Below are 24,695 nucleotides of genomic sequence, written 5' to 3'. Positions count from 1 at the left end.
AAATCAACAAATATCCCAAAAATCTAACTGCACGCATGCCACATAGATTTCTCTTTTGTTTTTTGGTTGGGGATTTCTGGTTTCTTTGGCTGCAGGTGAGGTATCAGATATTGTACTCGACCTTGGTTCCCACACTTGCAAAGCCGCCTATGCCGGCAAAATGCGCCAAGGCCGTTTCTCTTCGGTATTTGCTTACCTAAATTTGTACTTCAATTGTTCATAGTTGCGGTCACATTTCGAGGAGTCAGAGGCAAGAGCTATCATATAGGCAACAGAGGTGTGAGATAATTAGCAAGAAAGGAAGAAAACGGCGAGGGTGTTGCAACTTGCAAGCGCTTTGGGTTGTGTTTTCTTTTTTGTTTTTTTTTTGTTTTTGTCCTTATTATTAAATAAAATTATTAAATGATATTTTTGTTAAAATGTAAAATTTTAAATCTTTTAAATTAGTTTTTATTTTGTTTAATAGCGTTCGAGTTTCTTTTTTCTTGAATTTGCACATATTTACTAATTTATTAGAAATGTTTTTTTTTAATAAACGAACTAATTTATTAGAGTTGATATGCATTGAGAAATGACCGGGGGAGGTGGATTTTCTGTCCTTCCATTTACATACTTAACCATAACCACATAAAACAGAAAGGGATGAGAAGAATATGAAAATGGGAGGGCAGACAATCCACCTCCATGACCGGGTCCCCATAGCAAGACTTTGCCTTGGTTTCTTGTTTTTAGTTTTTTTTAAGGAATTTTAACGAAAAACTTTTGGTACTATTCATTTTACCCTTTATCTTGTCTTTATCGTTAAAACTCAAAAATTTTAAGACATTTTCATTCATTTTTATTTTTTAAAACGATATTGGTCTTCCATCACAAAACAACCAGAATAATAAAAAGAATTAAGGAAAATATGCTGACGCTGACGACCATGGTATTTTTCTGGATTATTCTGCTGGTTTAGTCCTTCCACATCCAATAATTAAAATCAAGTTGTCTATTTCAAATTTTTAACAAGTATACCAAAATATATGTAGGGTACTATGATATACGATTGATATGATATGATTTCAACCTTAACTTTATTTTTTCTAGTACATCGATTATGCTATAGAAAAAGGAGTTTAACTAAGTCACACAATGGACAGCCTAATTTCAACCTTAACTTGCATTATATTGTTTTTAATTTTTGTTGTCCACACCACAACTACCTGATATTTTATGCAAATTATAAATCATTTTCCAATTTGAAAAACCCAGAGAACCGTGTAATTGACATGGATTGCTTCTGTACGGACTTTAATGTTTTCAGTCAGTCAATAGCCAAGAAAATGGATTGGTTGATGAGGCCATTCATTCTGTTACCTGATGATGCGTTTACTAATCCGTTGTTCATGGAAATGAAAAGTCATTGAGATCATTTGTTGTTCATGGAAAATGCTTAATTCCATTCCCTTCTTGTTCTTCCTGGTTTTTTGTTAATCTTATTGAACTTGACGATTACAGCTGATACCATAATCTTTAACCAGTCTGTCAACAATTCTCCGACTTTAAGGAGGATGTAGTCAATTTGGATTTTACAGGATTTTAAAAGACTTAAGTGACAGATTTCAAATGATTGTATAATCCTTACAACTTTCAGATGGATTTTTAAGGATTCTTATGGATTTTGATTAAAGATTTGAATGGATTTTGAGAGATTTCTTGTCATTTAAAAAATTATTTTTAAATAGAAAATAAAGATTAAAAATAATAAAAACTTGAAAAGCAAAATTTAAGAACTTCACCCAGTTCTCCCAACCCTCCATGTTTTCCCAATGCCCAGTTCTCCCTGACGAATTCCACCCATTAATTTAAAATGCCTTGCCATCCAAGATGAACCGAGTGCCATTCCTCCCCACAAAACTCAACTTCGTCTCGTCACGAAAATTCGACCCAAGTTACCGAAAGACATGTAGATGAATGCTACATTCGACGTGAATCCAATAAATGGACATAGCACATGCCATTTCCTGCCACTACCATTTTATTCCTCGTTGCAGAGGACCTCATAATCATAAAATGGAAGAACTGCTTCAGCATTACATCAGCCTTACAAGAGCAACGAAAGACTTCTCACAAGCAACCGGCATCAAAGCATTGTTGACGCATTAAGGAAAATATATTGTTCAACCATGAAGAGACACAAACAACAGCAATCAGAGGGATTCAATAGTCAACCCATACCAATCACATTGGTATTTACGAAATTTCAGGAAGAACCCTATCTCTAAAAACATCCATGCATTTTACAAACGAGTATATACAGTATACTTAACCAAAACTTGAATTAACCCTATCTCTAACTATGTATTGCGACAACACTGTAAATAGGTTCACTCGTATGTAAATAGGAAAACGATCTCAGTATTAGCAATGAAGCACAAATTACCTCGTCAGGGAGGGATGCAGTGGATAATTAGCTTGATTTGCCTTTACATGTTATACACCCCCAAAAAAGCAATCTAAATAAGAAGAAATATTCTCAATGAGAGAGAGAGAGAGAGAGAGAGAGAGAGAGAGAGAGAGAGAAGGGGGTTGAATGAAATCCTAGGGGTGGAGGTGGGATTCTTTGTAGTCTTTTTAAGCTTACCATCTCTTCTCAAATCCTACAAAATCACTCATTCAATGAAATCCTTCAAAATCTATAAATTTTTTAATACATATAAATTTGCATAGACTCAATAAAAATCCTTTAAAATCCTAGTTGACTAACCAGGATTGTAAAATCTTTTCAAATCTTAATTGACTACCCGTGTATTTGAATGGACTCTCTTAAATTCTTTTAAAATCATAATTGACTACTCCTGGATTCTAAAGTCTTTTAAAATCCTTTAAAATCCCTCTAAATCCTTATTTGACTACACCCCCCCTAACTTCGTGGGGTGGAAGATTTGAACGAGGCTTCTGTTCTCCGCCGGGAAACTCCAGGAACAGGTACTTGGGAATACGGTACAAGAACATACCTAGCAAAGTTGTGTGGACTGCAAGCAGAAACAGTCCACTTACTGATTTCTATGGGAAACTCACGATTGACATCGATGGAAATCTTGTTCTTCTCAATCGAAATGCAAGTAGTACTTGGTCTTCAAATGTATCAACAACACCAAAGTCGAGTTGCGCAGCTTTTAGATTCCGGAAATCTTGTTTTGATGGACAATACAAGTACAATTAGTGTTGCAACTTATGTGTGGCAGAGTTTTGATAATCCATGTGACACATTGTTACTAGATATGAAGATGAGCTGGAACATAAACACCAGATAAAGGCGACATTTGACATCATGGAAAAGCATTCATGATCCATCCACTGGCGAGTTCTCATATAAAATTGACAGTGAAGGGGTTACCACAACTAGTTACCGAACAGGGCCATGGAATGGAGTTCGATTCAGTGGTCTTCCCGCCCCAGCCAACTCAGTGTTCAATACAGTAATGGAATTGCATGAAGATGAGTAGTATTACAAGTTTGAGGCTAATAAGAATGTGGTTGCCCCACAATTAAGGATAGATCAGTCCAGTTCTTGCAACGCCTTGTGTTGAATGCTGGGAGCGCAGAATGGGATGTTATGATTTCGTTACCAGATGATCCATGTGACAGTTATGGATACTGTGGTGCTAATACTATTTGTAGAAACAGGTATCCCATATGCGTGTGTTTGCAAGGCTTCACTCCAAGGTTTCAAGAAGAATGGGAAATGTTTAATAGAACCAGTGGATGCATGAGAAGGACACCGTTGGATTGCCACAGCAGAGAGGGATTTTTACTGCTTGAAGGGATGAAATTGCCTGGCATGTTAGAATTTTCACTCAATGAGAGTATGAATCTCGAGGAATGTATGATTTGCTTAAAAAATTGTTTGTGTACAGCTTATGCAAATTCAAATATTAGGGGAGACGTGGCTGCATAATGTGCATGGTTTGGGGATCTAGTATCACAGAGTTCATAGATGAAGAGAGTGAACTGGATATCTATACAAAATTGCCACCTTCAGAACTAGGTACTGTGTGTTATACCATTACCTTCATTAGAACTGTTTTCTTATACTATTGGTATAATAGTACCTGCTGTAAGACATAATTTCTGCACCACTTATTTCTATGCTAACAAATTGTTGATTTTCTCGATGCTATTGTCTTTTTTAGAATCAATTTGTGATTCAGAAAGGAAGAAGAGACGAACAATTGTCATAGTGGTTTCATTCTTTTCTGGCTTCTTAAACTTGGCCCTCATGGTATGCTGCGTAGTTTGGAAGCAAAAAGCTAGTACAAGAGGTAAGCATGTTCATCCATCTGGCTTGAATTTCTTAGCATGTACTGCAGTACGATCTTACTTCCCATTTGATAGGCCTCAAAAGCAGGAAGGAAGACATAGACCTACCTTTATTCGACTTGGCAACCATTGCTACTGCCACGGGCAATTTCTCTTTTGAAAATCTGATCGGAGAAGGTGGCTTTGGCCCTGTTTACAAGTTAACAATTTTTCATGTACAGTAAACAAGAAGGCATATGTTTTCACATTCACCTGATTATAAAAAAAAAATGCATGTTCAATATGATCAAATACGGGGCAGCTATCCAGGAGGACAAGAAATAGCAGCGAAAAGATTATAAAGTACTCATGTCGGGTCTAGAAGAGTTCAAGAATGAAGTAGTTTTGATTGCAAAACTTCAATACCGGAATCTTGTTTACTTTTGGACAAGAAATAACAGATGCTAATCTACGAGTACATGTCCAACGGTCTCTTGAACCTTTGGCGCTTAATTAATGTCTAGAGTTCATATATGAAGAAAGTGAACTGGAGACGTGCTTTAACATTATTATGGGAATAGCAAGAGGGCTTCTCTATTTGCACCAAGATTCTAAACTTCAAATCATTCATAGGGATCTCAAAGCAGGCATTATTTTGTAAGGTCAAATAAGCCAATTCAAATGCTGAAAAATAATTCGATAGCGATGTATGTATCTGCTATCTTCTCTGCAATCTTTCGCTTTGACCAATATTCTCTCCAAATTTCAAACTAACCAGCTAGCATTCCTTTCCAGTGCCAGCACCTCGTGGGACAAAGGACTTTGACGGCCAAGAGCTTGCAGCAGGCATGGCAGTTGTACGTGTCAAGCAACATTGCCTGGAAGGAGAAAACATCATCTAGTATTAGTTGGAGACTCATACTAGGTTACTATTGTTTCAAGGGTCGCTTTCTCTTCACATCTGTTGAACTTGAAATGCTAGTAATCAATCTTGGTGTGTCAGGAAGCCTCGTAGAAACAGGCTGCGATACACCATAGATACTATTACTTCCCCACTTAATTACTTGTGCAATCAATAAGTGCATGATTTTTATGCCAAACACCTCAATCCAATAAGATGCGAAAACATGTAAAATGTGTAAATTTTAGCAAGCACGTGTGAACAATTCTAAATTTATCAACTATCATTCTCGAAAGAATTATTCAAAGTGGAATAGCATGGAAAATGACACAAAAGTCAAAATACTACAAGATAATAATTGTCAAGGAGAGAAGGTGGCTGCAAACTCCAAAGATAAGGTCCAACATTCCCATTTGCTTGCCAAACGACACAGAATGAAGCCCTTCCCTTTCATCCTCCTTACCTCTCTACTCCATTTTCTACTATTACAATTCTCCACAGCAGCTGATACCATTTCTCCATCAGAATCCATCACCGGCACGAATACCTTGGTTTCTTCCGGCACAAGCTTCCAATTAGGCTTCTTCCCTGCTGGCAGTTTACGGTATTTAGGAATATGGTACAAGAACTTTCCAGATACTGTTGTATGGGTGGCCAACAGAGAAAAGCCTCTTGCAGATTCAAATGGATCCTTGACATTATTGAAAAACGGAAGCCTGATCCTCTTAGACAACATGAACAACACTCTTTGGTCGTCCAGTTCTTCCCGAGCAGCAGAAGATCCTGTTGCGCAGCTTTTGGAGACTGGAAATCTTGTTGTTAGAGACAAGGCCGCAACTGATTCAGAAGATTATGTATGGCAAAGTTTCGATTTCCCTACGGACACTTTGTTGCAGGAAATGAAGTTGGGGTGGAACTTCGGAACCGGCCTCAACAGATTCTTGACTTCTTGGAAAAATGCTAGCGACCCTTCTCCTGGAGAATATACTTACGGGATGGATCGTGTTTTGTTGCCTCAGCTTGTTATTTCAAAAGGATCGAAGAAAAAGTTTCGTACTGGACCTTGGAACGGTATCCGAATCACAGGTACTCCTGGTGCAGCCCTTTCGTTCGGAGCGGTTGTGAATCCAATTTTTGTGTATAATTCCAAAGAGTTATACTATGCATATGGGGCTGTCAGTAACTCTACCATCACAAGGTTAAAGCTTACTGAATCGGGCGAGATCCAGCGGTTACTTGTCAACAATGGAAGCACTGAATGGGCTGTTATGTATACTTTGCGGAATGATGAGTGCAGTAATTATGGACAGTGTGGAGCAAATGGCTTTTGCAAGATTAACAAATCACCCATTTGTGACTGCTTGCCGGGGTTTTTTCCGACATCAACGAGCGAATGGGGGGTGCTTAATTGGACTCGTGGGTGCAGGAGGGAGACCCCACTGAATTGTTCGAAGGGAGAAGGATTTCTGAAAATCGAAAATGTGAAACTTCCGGACCAATTGGATTTTTGGGTCAAGAATAGCACTAGCACCAGCGAATGCAAGGCAGAGTGCTTGAAGAATTGTTCTTGTGTAGCTTATGCTAACTCAGATATCAAAAATGAAAGCAGTCTCTGTCTGATGTGGTTCGGCGACCTAATTGATCTGCGCGAGTTCGTTGAAGAAGATATTGATCAAGAGCAAGATATATATATTCGGGTGCCATGTAAGTCAGTCTTTGCTTTATTAATGTTAGCTCCTGATATTGATCAAGAGCAAGATTTATTTCTTTTGAATTGGATGTTGCAGGGATCAAATTGAATAGGTCAAAATCAGGCAATTTTGTTATGATTCAATATTTTAGGGCCTAAACTCATGAAGAAGTGCTGAAATCAGAATATTGAAATGTTGGTTTAACGATTTGATGTTATCTTGTATATGACCTTCAGGGAAAACGAGTGGGAAGAATGATAAAAAAGTAGTACTCATTTCAGTCATATCAGCGGTTTGTTTGGTACTTTTTCTCGGTTTGGCTTTGTTTTCCTGGTGTATAATTTTGAAGAGGAGAAGAAATAAAAGAGGTAAGTTAAAATGCAGATGCGCCCTGCTGTTATATTTGTGGACACATTATATCAAAACAAGATGCTTCAATAGATTGTGCCCTGTGAAAGAATATATGAGAATGATCATGTTCATGCCCCGTGACGTTTCTAGGAACTATTATATGCTGGAGGAAACTCTTATGCATTGACAAAGACATTGTGTTTGAATACTTGTGTGTCCTTCACGTTCTTCTCATCGTTCTTTTTAACTTTCTGGTTTTTCATTTTACAGCTTCAAGAGACGGTGAGGAGAACTTGGATTTGCCACTGTTTGATTTTGATACAATTGCAGCCGCCACCAATCACTTCTCCCACACAAACAAGCTAGGAGAGGGAGGTTTTGGATCGGTTTACAAGGTAACAAAACGATACTTGACGCTGATATTTTCTACGAATTTAAGCTAATAGACAAAGTTTTCAGGCCAACTTAACCCAAGAAGAATTCATTGCTGTAAAGAGACTCTCAAAAGATTCTGGCCAAGGAATTGAAGAGTTTAAGAACGAAGTTGCGATGATAGCCAATCTTCAACATTGGAATCTTGTTAAACTTTTGGGCTGCTGCATCGAAGGAGATGAAAGGATGCTGATTTATGAGTACATGCCCAACAAAAGCTTGGATTGCTACATTTTCGGTCTGAGATTCTGCCCTCCATCTTCAAGAATTGTTAATATTTATTTAGTTCAAGTTATCATTAGGTTGAGTCCTTTGCAGCTCTGTTTATGTCATTCAAAGTTAATTAATATGGGGGATGACTTATGCAGATCAAAATAGAAAGGTGTTGTTGAACTGGAAAAAGCGATTCGACATTATCATGGGAATCGCACGAGGACTTCTCTACCTCCACCAAGACTCTAGACTAAGAATCATTCATAGGGACCTTAAGAGCAGCAACATCTTACTTGACGATGAGTTGAACCCCAAAATATCTGACTTTGGCATAGCAAGGATTTTCGAACGCAATCAAACTGAAGCAAAAACAAAACGCGTAATTGGGACGTAGTAAGTTATACCAATTAACACATGTCATGCATGGGTTTCTTCCTTTCTAGTTATAAACAACTACTGACATTGTGTTGTTTGCATGCAGCGGATATATGTCTCCTGAGTATGCAATTGACGGGAAGTTTTCAGTGAAATCTGATGTCTTCAGTTTTGGAGTTCTTTTGTTGGAGTTAATAAGTGGCAGAAAGAACAGAGGGTTTCACCATCCAGATCACGATCACAATCTTCTTGGACATGTAAGTATTACATGCTTCTGTGGGTTTTCCAAATGTTGAGCGCTATAGACTATAGTTTTCGATGAGTATGTATGACTAAAGATACATAATTTTGCAACTGAACCAGGCATGGTTACTATGGAACAAAGGCAAGTGTTCGGAACTAATAGATCAATGCTTAGAGTGCTCGTACGTTGAGTTTGAGGTGCAAAGATGCATTCAAGTAGGTCTATTATGTGTTCAAAAGCTTCCGGTAGACAGACCGGCAATGTCATCAGTGGTGTTCATGTTAGGCAATGAGGGAGCGCCATTGCCTCAACCGAAGGAGCCTGGTTTCTTTACTGAAAGAAGCTCCGAGGACATCGATACCTTAGTCTACGAAGGTAGAAGCCAGTCGGGAAGCTCAATTACCATTACCACGGTGGTAGCTAGATAACCAACATATATATGGATTCATTGGTCCGATTTCCACACATTCGACATGGCGGATACTATGTATATTTTTATACTAAGAGACACAGAAAAAGATTGGCCTTAATAGTCAATACATGGGAAGGTGGATTGAGAAATGTTAAAAAAAAATATCTAAAATTATTTTTACATAGATTATCTGAGTGTGTGTTAGCTACACAATATATCTCATTAGTAAAAGTAAATAAAACATTGTATGTGTAGGTTATGAAACTAGTTCGTTTCTTCTTTTTATTTTTAAATAACTAGTATATGTTCACATAAAGTGTGAAATTTTTTACTTTTGTTTTTTAAATTAAAGGAGGGATGAAGTGAGTGAGAGAAAACATGAGAGTAGGGATGTTTTTTTTTATATATTTATTTTTAAATTAAAAATAATAAAATCACCAGTAAGTAAGACTTAAACAAAATATAGCAAAAATCAAAAAAAAATTTATTAATATGTAAATTAGATTAATAGATACTAGGAATAATGTCAACTCCAATTAGTTGGTCACACTCCTTATAAATTAAAAAAAAATTAAATACAGTTGCATAATAAATAAGGAAAGTATCAAATCGAATGAGATCAGTAGAAGGGTTTGATGTGACGAAAATATAAGGATTTCATGTCTTCATAAGAATTGCTCAAAACTATCGTGGCCTGAGTGCCGCGGCACAAGTTTTATTTTCCCCAAAAATTCATGCTATTTTGGTTGAGGTTGGTTCCAAACTTCCAATGTCCAAGTATTTCTTTTCTAGGGTCAAAAGTCCAAGTTTGACAAAGGGTGATGAATTAGGCCGGTTTCGAAAATAATTTCTGACCCAAAAGCCACGTAACAGAAATGCTAGGTAGTCAACTTCGTGTGCAGAGAAAACGAGGTGTTTGACTGCATAATTGAAGATACGTAATGACATCCCAAGCATCCTTAACGTTCTACATTTTTCTTTCTGCTAATTATTCACCCAACCAGCATCGGGATTATAAAATATTCATAACCAACCGATGTTGGACCAATTATATTTTGTGCCAATTCACAGAAGATGGTCGTGGATATGTTCATTAGAGTTCCTTCAACTTTTGGGTTAAAAATCAATTTTTTTAGTTCAAAAAATTTAACTTTTAGTTCAGAAACAGTTTTTCTGCTTCAACTCTTTTAGCCTAAAATTTTAGTTCGGGATTATTAAAGAATGAATTTAAGCTAATTTTTTTTCTTAAATTAACTTTTTATTTAAAAAAAATTATGTAGACTATCGTATATTAATTTTATGAACATTTTAATCTAAAATATTTAAATTTTGATAAATATTGAAAAATCACTAAATCTTTCCACAAAGCAAGCCTTCAACTTTCACTAAACTTTCAATTTTCACCAACCGTTCAACTTCCAAACTTTCAACTTTCACCAACCGTTCAACTTTCATCCTCTATATAAACACAGGTCCAATATCAGTTGATCACACAATCTTTCAACCTTCAATCATCCTTCATATTCACTAATTTTTCAACTTTTAAAGTGTTTTTGTTTCCTAAAAATCATCAATATCTCATCAATGGGTGATTGAAGAAGGCGTAGCAAGGCAATGCAGATGACACAATACCAAGCAAGGCTTGACATTGAGGATGCTGAAATGATCAACGCCGAAGCTGAACTTGCAAACTCGCTTATGCAATATGAGCACCATGTCGAATCTAGCCATCGTGGTTCTGTCACGGGGCATTCATTTGTGCAGCATGATAGAGAAGAGTGTCATGACCGAATGATGAAAGATTATTTCATCGACATTTGAGATTTCCTACTCATAAGATTATTTCATCGAGCATTTGAGATTTCCTACTCATGGATCAAACAAAGATATCAACGTTCTTTGGTCTTCTCCTTTGTTCGATGATGTTATCAATGGATGGGCACAAGAATTTCAGTACAAGGTAAATGTTAATAGGTATGAGCTAAGTTACTACTTAACTGATGGTATTTATCCTAGTTGGTCTACCTTTGTCAAAAGTTTTTCTCATCCCGATAGTGCAAAGAAGAAATTATTTTTGTAGAGACAAGAACCTTACTTGAATGATGTGGAAAGAGCATTCAAGATCCTACAAGCTTGATGGGCCATTGTTAGAGGGGCTACACGACTTTGGCATACCGAAGACCTCCATTCAATCATGACGACGTGCATAATTTTGCATAACATGATTGTAGAAGATGAGTACATCAAAATTGAAGAAGATTCAGACGAAGATGTGGATGATGACCAACCAACACATGTGAGAACTATTGCAAGAGATGTTGAATATCTCGCTGAAACCACATATGAGACCCGACAGGATAGGGTTGCATTGAGTGAGTATATGAGATGTTTAAATAAAATTCAAGCTCCCCAAGATCATGACACACTCCACAAGGATTTGGTTGAGCATGTATGGCGCTGAGAAGGTGAACGCTGATGATGTTGGTTGAGCATTTATGTAATAATTTTAAGTGTACTATGTTCGTATTTTTTAGTAATAAATTTAAGTGTCTTCTTGTGCAAAGTATTTTGTGTAGTACATTGGATAAATTATTGAATGGAGGTTGAATTATTGAAGGCATCTATTCTACATCAAAGCGTGGAATAATAAGTACAATAATTATTGAAGACATCTAGATTAATAGAAACAATAATTAATACACACGACAATTAATAAAGTACATAAACTTAATACAAATGACAATTAATAAACCACATAAACTTAATACAATTGAAAATTCATAAACTATATAAACTTAATAATGATATTCACGATCTTGATTTGGTGATGGTGGACTTGGGATATAGCCTTGAGATGAATTATCATCTTGAAATATACTCATTTTGGCATCCCTTTACAAAATTTCCCTTTGCTTACCACGTAAGTACTTCTTCCTTTATGGAGTGTATTTGTTGAGGTCATCCATCATCAAATTTATTTCGAACCTCTCTTGCTCCCTATATCCTTCTTCCTTCATTTGCAAACTCATTCAGGCCGCTTCTTTTTGGTGAGCGCTATGGTTTTCGCTCAATTTTGCAATTCCGGTAGCAATGTGTCCACTTGCAGGATCTTGGGACTTCCCTTTTCTCTTTGCTTCCTTTTGCTTATCTCTTCCCGAGGGCCTTGCAAAAGAAGGAGTTAGGGTCATTTCATCGACATCTTCATTGACATCTTCATCTCCGACATTTGTCGGTGCAGCTTCATGTTGAAATAATCTTCCCCATTGTTGGTCCGCATCGGTTCCCCACCTTGGACAATCCTTGAGGACATCCCAAGCATGTTGCAACTTAAAAACTTGATTTTTTGGTGTTACTCTTGTCTTGTAAATTTCCATTGCTTTGTCACCCTATGCAAAAAATACATAAAGTGCTTGCTTTGGAAAATAATATGTACATGACAAATAAAATATCAAGAAAAAAACTCACAATTTCTATGGCGCTCCTTCCACTAGCCATGCCAACCACAGCTCTCTCCAAACTTCCCTTCCATAAAGTGCATGCTTTGTTGATAGTCTTCCATCGATCGTAAACACCACCACCGTCCCTCCCGCAGCCGTTGTAATTTTCTTGAAACTTTGCAATGATTTTATCCCACAAAACCTTTTTATTTTGATTTGTGCCAATTGCACCATCTTCGCTAACAGAAACCCATGTCAAGTATAAAGCAACATCCTCTTGCCATGTTGAACAATTTGGAAATGGATAGAAATGGTAGAAAGAAAAATTGGAAGAATTGTAGGAGAAAATTGAGTTTTGTGTGGATGTTTGAACAAATACATAGGTATTTATAGAGTTTTTAGGTGAATTATTGAGTTAAATATTTTTTTTAATTATTTTAACTGTTAGATTTAAATTTGGGCCGTTAGATCTTTTTTTTTACCGTTAGATATGAATATATTTGATTTTAGCCGTTGGATTCAATGTATTTTAAAATAACATTTTTTTTAAATAAAATTTGAATTTGGATTGTTGGATCAATCAACGGTCCTAAAATTCCTGTCGTTGGATACAGAAAAGAGTCATTGGGTTCGGGGATGTGGCTGACAGCAGCCCTGATAGTGCACAAGTACTAGTTATACAGTACCAGAAAATATCCTACAGTTAATTTATTATGTCAGAACCGTCGAAATCCTCGTACGCCACCAACCTCAAGTTTACCTAAAACCTGGAGGGGCACAAAACAGAAAATGTGAGTGAGCAAGAACAAATGTTTTCAAATTCATTTCATTTCTCAAAAGTTCTAACCCTCGCCGTAAAACATGTAAAATTTTCCCAGAATTAGAATATAAACATATGCATAAATATATATGTAAATATCTCAATTCAAATCATGCTTCACATAATCATATTCATAAGTATGCCATGCCAAAATATAAAATAGAATAAGTAACTCAGGTGAGAATAAATTCATGGTAAATAACATAGTAGCTGGAACCCTTGCATAGTCTGTACGGCTGAATTCATAGCTCATTATTCAATTTAGCCGGAGTCACTACAATGACCTATACGGTACTACACTACACATAATTCGGAACCACTAAAAGGGTATGTACGACAAGACTGGATGTAATATAATTATGTTCAATATTACGCTCTCATGATAGCTAGGCGATAAATCACTAGTCACCTACGAGTCGGAACCACCTATGATGGTCTGTATGACAAGACTGTGCACCTAAATTGGATCCAATGTGAGCATATGGTGCGAGAGGTGATATTATAAACATGAATGTGTCATATCTCTGGCTAAATCACAATCACCCTAGGTGCAGGTTTATGAGCTCAATGTTTCTTAATCACAACTTTAATCACAATCAAAATTCATAACTCACCTGGGCTTACCTGAGTGTCCACAGCACCACAATTATATAATATGCATCATATACCAGTTCATATACGGAAAATAAATTTATATGCATGGCATTTCAAGGCATACTTTCATTTAAACACATTTTTTGGGAAAATATCAAGTATATAAGTATATACTGAAAACTAAAAGCCCACTCATTGGTATGTCGAACGGTCATAGCCCCCGAGTCACCCTTGACTGCGCTTGTCCTCGGAATAAGTCTCCCCTATATGCGAAACAACTATAAAAACGTTAATTTAAAGCACTTAACCAATACTTACTAATAACTTCTCATACAATGCTCAAATAGGGTGTTTAAATATAACAACGTGATCTAAACAACCTCACGAACATCCCCATATTTTTAGAAAAATTTTCCAACCACCCACGTGCCGCCCAAGCGAGGGCACGTGCCAGGCACACTGACGGTAACAGTGACGCCGTTAGGAATATTCCGTTAAAAAGTAACAGAATCTGTCAGTTTTACCTGACGGCATCAAAATATTCCGTCAACTTTGACGAAATATTCTATCTTCTTCTCCGGTTAGTCTCGCCGGTCGTCGTCACTGTTGCCGTTCATCGGAAACTAGAAAAACACGAAAACCTTCATATCTCGTCCAATTCTCAACCAAATTCCATGAAACTTGAACCAAATTGAAGCTTAGGACGAGTATAACACAACTATACCTGTTTTGGGACCTAAAATCCACACAAATTTGCTGGGGAACCTTTGATAATCCGGCCAAATTTCAAATGCATATATCTCGACTTCCCGACATCCAAATTAAGTCATTTTTCTTCTCCGAGCTTCGTGGAGAGGTCTTTAAGCTCCCTATAAGCTTGAAATTTCCCAAAAACTCCACATTCACGTGTGCATGAACAGTACCTCCATTCAGGGTTCTTGGTTCTCACGATCCCAAAGTTTTCACGTCCTAAAAATGGTACGGATGGGTTCGTGATGATGAGATGAAGATGATGATGCTAACCACAAGCTCGATCCGTGCGTGAAATGGAGGTTGCAATGGTCGTCCGTACAACTTGTACGGAATTTGCAGGAAAATCAAGAGAGATGAGAGAGAGATAAGGCACAGGAGATAGGGAGAGATCTTTTGGTTGTGTTTGTGTGGTCCTCCCACTAACACATCATCAAAACAACATTTTTACAACACCAACCATAAAATATCTAGGTCTAAACTTGACCAAAATAAACTAGGGCAATAAAATAAATCCAAAATTTTGCCCAAGTCCAACGATTTGATCCATCCCTCAGGGGTAATTCCGCCAATTCACATCATCGAGAATATAATACAATAAGTTTAGGGACGAGCTGTGACAATCTACCCACCTTATAAAATTTCGTCCTCGAAATTACACACACAAATACTTCTACTAATAGTCATAAAATAAGCGTGGATACATCTCTCTCATCTGATCCTTTATCTCCCAAGTAACCTCTTCCACTAAGTGATTTCTCCATAATACTTTCACCAAACGCACTGTCTTATTCCTCAGTTCCTTATCCTTCCAATCCAAAATAGTCATTGGTTCCTCATCAATCCTTCCAATCCAAAATATTCACTGGTTCCTCATCCTAAGTCAAATTCGAATTAATTTCCAAAGGTTGAGAAGAAATCACATGAGAATGATCTGAGACATAATGTCGAAGCATTGAAACATGAAACACATCATGGACTTTGGACAACTCTGGAGGCAACTCAAGCGTGTAAGCAACCTCACCGACTCGCTCAGTGATCATATACAGTCCAATGTACTTAGGACTCAACTTTCCTTTCTTTCCAAATCATACAACACATTTCCAAGGTGATAGTTTCATAAATACACAATCACCTACATTATACCTCCGGTCAGTGGCATGCTTGTCTGCTAAGCTCTTTTGTCGATCCTAGGCTGCTTTCAGGTTAGACTTAATTAGTAGAACATTTTGAGTAATCTCATCCACAATCTCAAGGCCCACTAAAACTCTTTCGCCAACCTCTGACCAACATAAAGGAGTACGACAAGATTTCTCGTAAAGTGCCTCAAATGGTGCCATACCAATGCTTGAATGGTAATTGTTGTTGTAGGTGAACTCCATCGAATCCAAACAATCATGCCAACCATCGCCTAACTGCAGTACTGAAGATCTTAACATATCTTCTAATGTCTGAATAGTTCTCTTAAATTGCCCATCAGTTTAAGGATGATATGCCATATTATAAAGTAATCTCGTACCAAGAGCTTCCTGGAATACTATCCAAAACTTAGAAGTGAATCTAGGATCCCGATCTGAGATAATATCCACTGGAACACCATGGTACTGCACAATTTTCGATATGAATAACTTAGCTAATCGGCTTAATGGATATTTTTCCCTTACTGGAATAAAGTGTGCTGGCTTAGTAAGCCGATCAATTACCACCTAAATGTTGTCATAACCATTCTGTGTACGAGGAAGTTTGTACACAAAATCCATGGTAATATTTTCCCATTTCCATTATGGAATGGGAAACGGTTGCATCAACCCAAACGGCTTCTTTTTTTCATCTTTAACCTATTGGCAAATGACACACCTACTCACATATTCGGCAATTTCTCTCTTCATACCTGGCCAATAATAAAATGGGTGAATGGTATGATACATCTTGGTGCCTCTTGGATGCATTGCATATGCCGAAATATGTGCTTCATCAAGGATTTCTTTCTTTAACTCATGCATTATTCGGCACATACATTCTACTCTCCTGCATAAGCATACCATCGGTTTCTCGAATCTTGAAATCTTTCTTCTTCCCTTGATTCCTTGCTTGAATTATTTCTTGGGTCTCTTCATCATTCATCTGGGCCTCGAGCACACGATCAATTAAGATTGGCCTAACTTGAAAATTTGCAAGCAAGACTTCCTCTCAGTTTTCCACTCCTAACTCCACTCCAGTGAACCAAGGCTTCCTCTTGGTTCTCACGATCCCAAATTTTTCACGTCCTAAAAATGGTACGGATGGGTTCATGACGATGAGATGAAGATGATGATGCTAACCACAAGCTTGATCCGTGCGTGAAATGGGGGTTGCAATGGTCGTCCGTAAAACTTGTACAAAATTTGCAAGAAATCGAGAGAGAGGAGAGAGAGAAAAGGCACAGGAGAGAGGGAGAGATCTTTTGGGTGTGTGCGTGTGGTCCTCCCACTAACACATCATCAAAACAACATTTTTACAACACCAACCATAAAATATCTAGGTCTAAACTTGACCAAAATAAACTAGGGCAATAAAATAAATCCAAAAGTTTGCCCAAGTCCAATGATTCGATCCATCCCTCAGGGGTAATTCCGCCAATTCTCATCATCGAGAATATAATACAATAAGTTTAGGGACGGGCTGTGACACTTTTGGTCAGTCCCAACTTGAGCATAACGTGCTAAATTAATAATTCACTGAATTCATAAGATAATACATTATAAAAAATTCAAATAGGTTCTACAGAATATATAAATTAATAATTCTCTAATTTATTTACACCATTGAAATCAGAAGCCATTGTTGCATATATGATGTGATGTGTTACTAACACCATTGAGATTAGAAGTCATTGTTGTATATATAATGTGATGTGTTACTAACTTACTATGGCTTTTGTTTATTTAAATAGAGTTTCTGCTTGCGTAAATGCTCATAAAATGAATAATGTAGTACATAGAATAATGTACAATCTATTTTTGGAAGAAAAAAAAAGTAGATTCAGGAATTTTATTTGGTTGAACAAATACTTAAAATTGTTAGGTTGTAAAATAAAAAACTAAATACAATGTACATTACTTAAAATTGTTAGTTACTTAATTAATAACTTATTATTTATCGATTATTTAACACTCGCTAAATTAATAGATCTTCTTTAGTCTCAAGACTATCAATTTTTAAAGATTTAACTGTAAATTTTAGTAAGTGTTGCAGACCTACATTAGAGAAGATTACTATATGAAAATTTTAGAAAACAATGGGCATGTGGTCAGTGGCTAATGGTGGGTTTCGCAATGTCAAGTGACCTTGGTTCGAGACTTCTTGGTGTGGGCCGCCAATATCTTTCAAAAAAAATTTAAACTGAAAAAAAAAAAAAAACCTTTATAATTTTGCCTTCTTTTTGACCATATAAGAATTAAGTCCGGTTTTTTTTTTTTTTTTTTTTTGGGATTATAACTTGTCTTCTGTTTTACTATATGTAAAAACCAAACTCACATTTTTTTTAATTAGCCTTATTCTTTACCACATAAAAACTATATCCACTTTTTTGGCTAGTTAATATAAACAAGGCCTTTACAGTTTAGAGCAAGAACAAATTTTAAGTCATGACTTAAAAAAAAAATCAAATCAAATGTGTTAACATTTTCTTTATCAAAGCTCATACAATTTTTTTGTTCTTATGATATAATTAATACAATACTAAAAATTTAAAGCTACACCAGTCTTGTTTTGATTAAAATTTTTCATGACAATACAAAAAACAAGACCTTAAATTTCTCTATACGGTCTAAAGGTCAATCCAAGTCTGAATTTCTGGTTCTGCCACAATGAAGGCGTGCAAAGGCTTTCATGGGCTTAAATCTTTGTTAGAAAAAGAAATGTTCATTTATAGACGCAATCAATAGCCATAAAAGTCAGCAATACTATTTTTGTCCCAACAAACGTGACTTACAAATAAAACCAGTTTTTGTAGTATCTCGTTGTACTAATTTATTTCCCTAAAGAATAGAGAACATATTTATCAAATGAAAAATATGAGAGAGTAGTTGTAGCACATCAAATCTGTTATTCCCCGTAAATGAGAGATTTTTTAGTGCGTCTGGAATAAGAGATATAACACTACATGTATTATATAATTAGAGGGATACTTAAAAATAAAAAAAAAATCTTCAAATTTATAATGACACGTGGTGTTCTATCCTATTTCGAGCATACTAATAATCTCTCTCAACAAGGGCTAAAAATTATTATGTTAATGAACGTGACGGATGACGTGGACCTTGTAGCATTAAAACGGCACCGATCTTTTAGGAGACAGTCGCGACTACGTGAAAATATCAGCTTCGGGCTTGAGTTGACAAAGAAGACCAACTCACACACCTTCAATTTTAAAGCCAGCCTAGCTTTTATGTGTGGTCCAACAAAACCCAAACTACAGACCCATGTCTTTACATTTGAGGGTCCGAATCATAACTGCAGCCTGTGTGTTAGCTCCAGCTACCTGTATGTAAGCATTATAATAGTATGAGAAGTTTTTTAGCGTGTCAAGAGCACGATTTGATACATTAAGTGTATTAGTATATTGGTTGAAATTTCTTTTTTTCAAGTTTTCAACTAATTGTATTATACACTTTGTGTATTAAATCGTGTTTTCAGCATATTGAAAATGTATCATAGTAGGATTATTATTGCCTTGTTCTTCCACAAATGTAATAAAATTCAATCGTCTCATTTTCAATCGTACCATCATCATTGACGCATTGAATGCAAATCTTCGATGTTTACTACGCAGAGTAAGGTATGCTCAATACATAGTTCCTTGCAGTACAATGGACTTGTTCAAAACTTTTTGAAGAACTGGTGCCGCAAACGACCCAACATTGATGAGAGAAAAAATAAATTCGACTAAGTGCTAAATTTTAATGACTTGAGTTCAATTTCAAAATGCGACTAAAGAAAGTTCGCGTTCAAGAAACTTAAGACTCGTTTGACAATCATTTGCATTTTAATTTTAAATTTAGATTTTATTTATTTATTTATTTACTTTTTAGAAATGAGACAATACATGAGAAAAAGGAAAGGTAACAAATGGTAAGAGCTAAATGGAATTGTGCATGACATACATTCTCATTCATTTTCCTTCCTTCCCACCACCTTTCTTCATCCCTTTTTTTCATATACTTTTAATCTATCTCAAGATAAAACACATGCAACCAAATGTTGTTGTTGAAAGCTATAGACAAGACAACATGCAATGCATGTTGTTGATCTTGATTTTGTTAAAAGAAAGTGGCTTTTCACAACATGTATGTTGGAATTGGGTGAAGTTTTGTCCGATGAAAAATTAAAGGAGACAGAGGATGTGCAGAGGCAAATACAAGATTCAATCTAAAATGAAGAATATAATCCCAATATGTGGGTACTTGCAAATAAAGATCTAAAATTACAAAATATAACCTCAAATGTAGCAAGAAATTGAAAGAGATGGAGGATGCGTAGAAACCAATGCACTTAGTGCTGTAAGATCATGTGAGAGATGAAAGTTCTCGAACTAACTGTGAGATTGAACAATATCAGACTTCTATTTGAACTCTATAGAGGATATCATGACTCCAAATCACCTTGTGATCCTAAGTCGCCATTTAAAAGTACATTTAACAAACTCAACCAGCATATCGACCACACAATGGCTAATATAGACCACACAATGGCTAATTTGCCTAAAGCGAGAATACCAAACTTGCCTATGACGAGATCAAAACTCATACTAAGTTTCTAGAGTTATTACAAACATGAGACTTGAGTAAAATTAAAAAAAAATTAAAAAAAAAACAAAAAATTAGCACACAAACCTCTACGCTAAATCCCCTAGGACTTAGAATCTCTCTCCAAACATATATAGTTCCGTGTCCTCAAATTCTGTTGAATCACTTAAATGGAGTACAATATTATCGTGACATCTCATACCAATAACTCAATGACATGTGTTAGGTTTTTTTTTTTTTTTTTTTTTCCTGCATGGTGTTGTATCATTAGCATGGAATATCAGTTACATGTCTAATATATGTTGCTCTCTGAATCCTGACCTACCAAGCGTAGGACACCTTTAATTCTTGTCGTTGTTACGTCCCTAGCAAATGTTTCATCTACTTTTAAGAAGTGAATGAAGAAAAGTTTCTTAAATCTTTCATGTATCTAAACCTTGACCTATACTAGTTTTTCTGCCTTAAGAGCTATGGAAATCTTTACAATGCTTTTCGTTTTATCATCTTTCCTCTTCTCTCCAAGCATCTCCGCTGCAAAAGATATCATCACTCCGACAGTATCGCTCAGAGATGGAGAGTCCCTTGTTTCCTCCGGCGGAACATTCGAACTAGGATTCTTTAGCCCAGGTAATTCGGAGAATCGATACGTTGGAATATGGTACAATGGAATATCTCCTCAAATTGTTGTGTGGGTGGCCAACAGAGAAACTCCACTTACTGATCTCTCTGGAGCTTTGAACATCACTCATGGAGGAGTTCTTGTTCTTTTCAGTGACAAAAATAGCAGTCTGTGGTCATCTAATTTCACTTCAAGACCCCTAAGGAGCCCGGTTGCTCAGCTCCTAGAGTCCGGCAACCTTGTTGTGAAAGACGGAAATGATGACAACTCGGAGGGCAACCTTGTGTGGCAGAGTTTTGATTATCCAGGCAACACCTTACTACCAGGAATGAAGCTTGGATGGAACTTAGAGACAGGTATAAACAGGGTTTTGTCTTCATGGAAAGCCGCAGAGGATCCATCTCCAGGTGAATTCTCGTATTCCATAGATCATAGCGGATACCCCCAACTAGTCCTTCGGAAAGGTCGTGTTCCACACTATAGGTTGGGGTCTTGGAATGGCCTTGGTTTTACTGGGAGTCCTGAACTTAGTCCTAATGAAGCATTTAAAATCGAATTTGTGTCCAATGATAGTGAGGCCTATTACAAATTCGACCTCATGCGCGATTCGATGCATTCGAGATTGGTACTCAACCTGTCTGGTGGTTTGCAGCGGTTCTTGTGGATTGATAAAACACATAGCGGGAACATGATTTACTCTGCTCCAGCAGATCGTTGTGACACTTACGATTTGTGTGGTGCATTCGCTTTCTGCAAGCTTGATTCTGTTCCTTTATGTTCATGCTTGCAAGGTTTTGTACCAAAATCTCCAGGAGACTACTGGACTATGAAAAACACGTCTTCAGGATGTCTTCGTAAAAGTCCATTGAATTGTACGAATCAAGATGAATTTCAGAAGTTCATACGGGTGAAATTGCCAGACACATCTTCGTCACGGATCAATAATACCATGTCCCTCGAGGAATGTAAGAAAATGTGTTTGACAAACTGCTCTTGCACAGCATATGCAAATTTGGATGTTAGGGGAGGAGGAACTGGCTGTTTGCTTTGGTTCGGCAAACTCATTGATATAAAACAATTCGACTCTGTTGGGCAAGATCTTTTTGTCCGGATGCCCCCCTCCGAATTAGGTACTTATTTCTACTTGATTTCAAGCTTCATTATTCTCTGGTATTGTTAATAAGTTTTGTTGAGCACAAACAAATGTCGGCATTAAGGATTTACCGAAATTATGTAGATATTTTTGAGTTCCGGCACTTGTTTGATTTGAACTTAGTTGTAATAAAACGTCCGTGATCGAAAATTGAATACTATCACCAATCTGCTATGATCTTTCAGATGGCGCTAAGAGAAGCAAGCACTCTGGTGTACAAAGGAAAGTGGCAATCATAGTCGGCTCTGGGGCAGTAGTCATGGGAATGCTAATACTAGGATTGGTTTTCTACATACAGAAGAAGAAATCGAAAGCGCGAGGTAGAAATTATTAAGTTAAAAATTAGTACATATGGTCAAGCTTTTGATTGATTCTTCTACTGTCTCAGGAAACATGAAAAACATACGTGAAAAGAACTTTGGTTTCGAAGGTGGAAGCAAGGACATGGAGTTGATAACATTTGATTTGGCCACTGTATCTAGAGCCACCGATAACTTCTCAGACAATAACAAGCTGGGACAAGGTGGTTTCGGACCAGTGTACAAGGTATTAAAAAAAATTAAAATGTGATTAGAATGTGGTGCTTCCTTCAACAAATATATAAATCAACTTATCGAATGATGGTTTCTAGGGAATCCTGAAGGAAGGGCAAAATATAGCAGTGAAAAGGCTTTCGAAATATTCTGGGCAAGGAACCAAAGAATTCATGAATGAAGTAGTATTAATTGCTAAACTTCAACACCGAAATCTTGTAAAGCTTCTTGGTTGCTGTATTGAAGGGGATGAAAAGATGTTGATCTATGAATATATGCCAAACAAAAGCTTGGACTACTTCATATTTGGTTTGACCCTCTATACATAAATTTCGTGAATTAATCTGTCTTGAGTCTTGTCATAATTTTGTTGTCGAATTAAGGGAAGATTAAACTAACATTTATGATTCATTGGTTAGACGATACAAGAAGTAAATTCCTCAATTGGGATCAGCTCATCAACATTATCGGAGGAATTGCTCGAGGACTTCTCTATCTTCATCAAGATTCTAGACTGAGGATCATCCATAGGGATCTCAAAACCAGTAACGTTTTACTAGATAAAGATATGAACCCAAAAATATCTGATTTTGGCACGGCTAGAGAATTTGGGGGAGATCAAACTGAGGAAAATACTAATAGAGTGGTTGGAACATAGTAGGTAGCTCGAAACTTGCTTTGTACATTGTTATGCTTGTAAATGTGCTTGTAACTCCAATTTCATTTTTAACAGTGGCTACATGTCTCCTGAGTACGTGGTCGATGGACTCTTCTCAGTCAAATCGGATGTTTATAGCTTCGGTGTGATGGTGCTGGAGATACTTAGCGGGAAGAAGAACAGGGGATTTCATCATCCAGACCACCAGCTTAACCTTCTAGGACATGTAAGCTTAAGCAAAGATTGACTTTCCCAAGTTTAGTAAAATATTTGGATCGTATATGGAGAATCATCATATATAAATTTCGTGAATTAATTTCAGGCTTGGATACTTTGGATTGAAGGAAGGCCAACAGAAATAATGGATGAGAAGTTAGATGGATCGTGTGCGCCACCAGAAGTGTCACGATGCATTCATATAGCTCTACTGTGTGTGCAGCAACAACCAGAAGATAGGCCAAACATGGCATCTGTGGTCCTAATGTTGGGTGGGGAGGGTTCATTGCCTATACCCAAGCAACCTGGTTTCTTTACTGAAAGGAACTCGGTTGAAGCAAATGCTTCTTCGCCAACCAAGTACGAATCCCATTCCATAAATGAGATGAGTCTAACGCTGTTAGAAGCAAGGGATTAAAAGGCACTAGGTGCTCCTCCGGCGACGACCAGGGACCTAGTGCGTATGATTAATTAAAAAAATAAAATGCAAATACTTTTTTTAAAGGGAGACTTTGGATGCGGTCCCTAGTTATGAACAGTCTTTGATTGAAACTTTGTTGGTTTTCAATTTTTGATCCAAGTCCCTGAAATTAATTGATAATTTCTATGTACGTTACTATATTTTTTAAATTAAAAATTAAAATTTATAGTTGTTTATAGTAATGAGATTTTAAATAAAAAACCATAATTTGTGGGATTAAAAATATTAAAATATAAATATACTATTGTGTGTGTGTGTGTAAACATGGGTACATTCATAAAAAATAACCAAAAAATTATTGTATCAAAACATGGGTACATTTAGCAAAAATAAAAATGGGTACAAATAAATAAAAAAATATGGGTACAATACAAATAAAACTTTAAAAAATATGGGCACAAAAAGAAATTAATATATGGGTACAAATTAAAACTGAAAGGAAAATTGGTACAAATTAAAAAAGGGTTGCAAATTAAAAATGGGTACAAACTAAAAATAAAAATATATGATAAAAAATTTAGCCATAAATATAAATATACTAATTGTAACATTTTTAATATTAAATGAATATATTTAGAAATAAAAAATATTTTATTATTGAAATAATTAATGATATTATTAATACAAAGGACCTTGATCAAAAATTGAAAAGTAATAAGATTTTAATCAATAGAGTAGTAAAAATAAGGATGAAAACCTAATTACTCCTTTTTTATGTGGGAGTTAGAATTAATTCCAATTTATC

The 24,695-nt window shown here is 36.3% G+C and overlaps 2 protein-coding genes across 2 annotated transcripts; both read left to right on the top strand.

Moving 5' to 3' along the window:
* The first annotated feature begins 5,490 nt into the window (after window positions 1-5,490).
* Window positions 5,491-9,167, top strand: LOC103427312 (G-type lectin S-receptor-like serine/threonine-protein kinase At4g27290). Its single transcript, XM_070819288.1, has 7 exons — window positions 5,491-6,889; window positions 7,113-7,244; window positions 7,498-7,622; window positions 7,687-7,897; window positions 8,028-8,265; window positions 8,354-8,504; window positions 8,611-9,167. The coding sequence occupies exons 1-7, from the start codon at window positions 5,503-5,505 to the stop codon at window positions 8,917-8,919; spliced, it is 2,553 nt and encodes an 850-aa protein (XP_070675389.1). The 5' UTR covers window positions 5,491-5,502; the 3' UTR covers window positions 8,920-9,167.
* An 11,350-nt stretch (window positions 9,168-20,517) lies between these two features.
* On the top strand, window positions 20,518-24,128 carry LOC103429926 (G-type lectin S-receptor-like serine/threonine-protein kinase At4g27290). The gene is made up of 7 exons (XM_008368057.4): window positions 20,518-22,039; window positions 22,248-22,382; window positions 22,451-22,608; window positions 22,694-22,904; window positions 23,015-23,252; window positions 23,329-23,479; window positions 23,576-24,128. The coding sequence occupies exons 1-7, from the start codon at window positions 20,761-20,763 to the stop codon at window positions 23,885-23,887; spliced, it is 2,484 nt and encodes an 827-aa protein (XP_008366279.3). The 5' UTR covers window positions 20,518-20,760; the 3' UTR covers window positions 23,888-24,128.
* Window positions 24,129-24,695: the final 567 nt, after the last annotated feature.

This window comes from Malus domestica, chromosome 03, assembly GCF_042453785.1.
Source record: "Malus domestica chromosome 03, GDT2T_hap1".
NCBI classification, from domain to species: Eukaryota; Viridiplantae; Streptophyta; class Magnoliopsida; order Rosales; family Rosaceae; genus Malus; species Malus domestica.
This window is presented reverse-complemented; position numbering and strand designations above follow the sequence as displayed.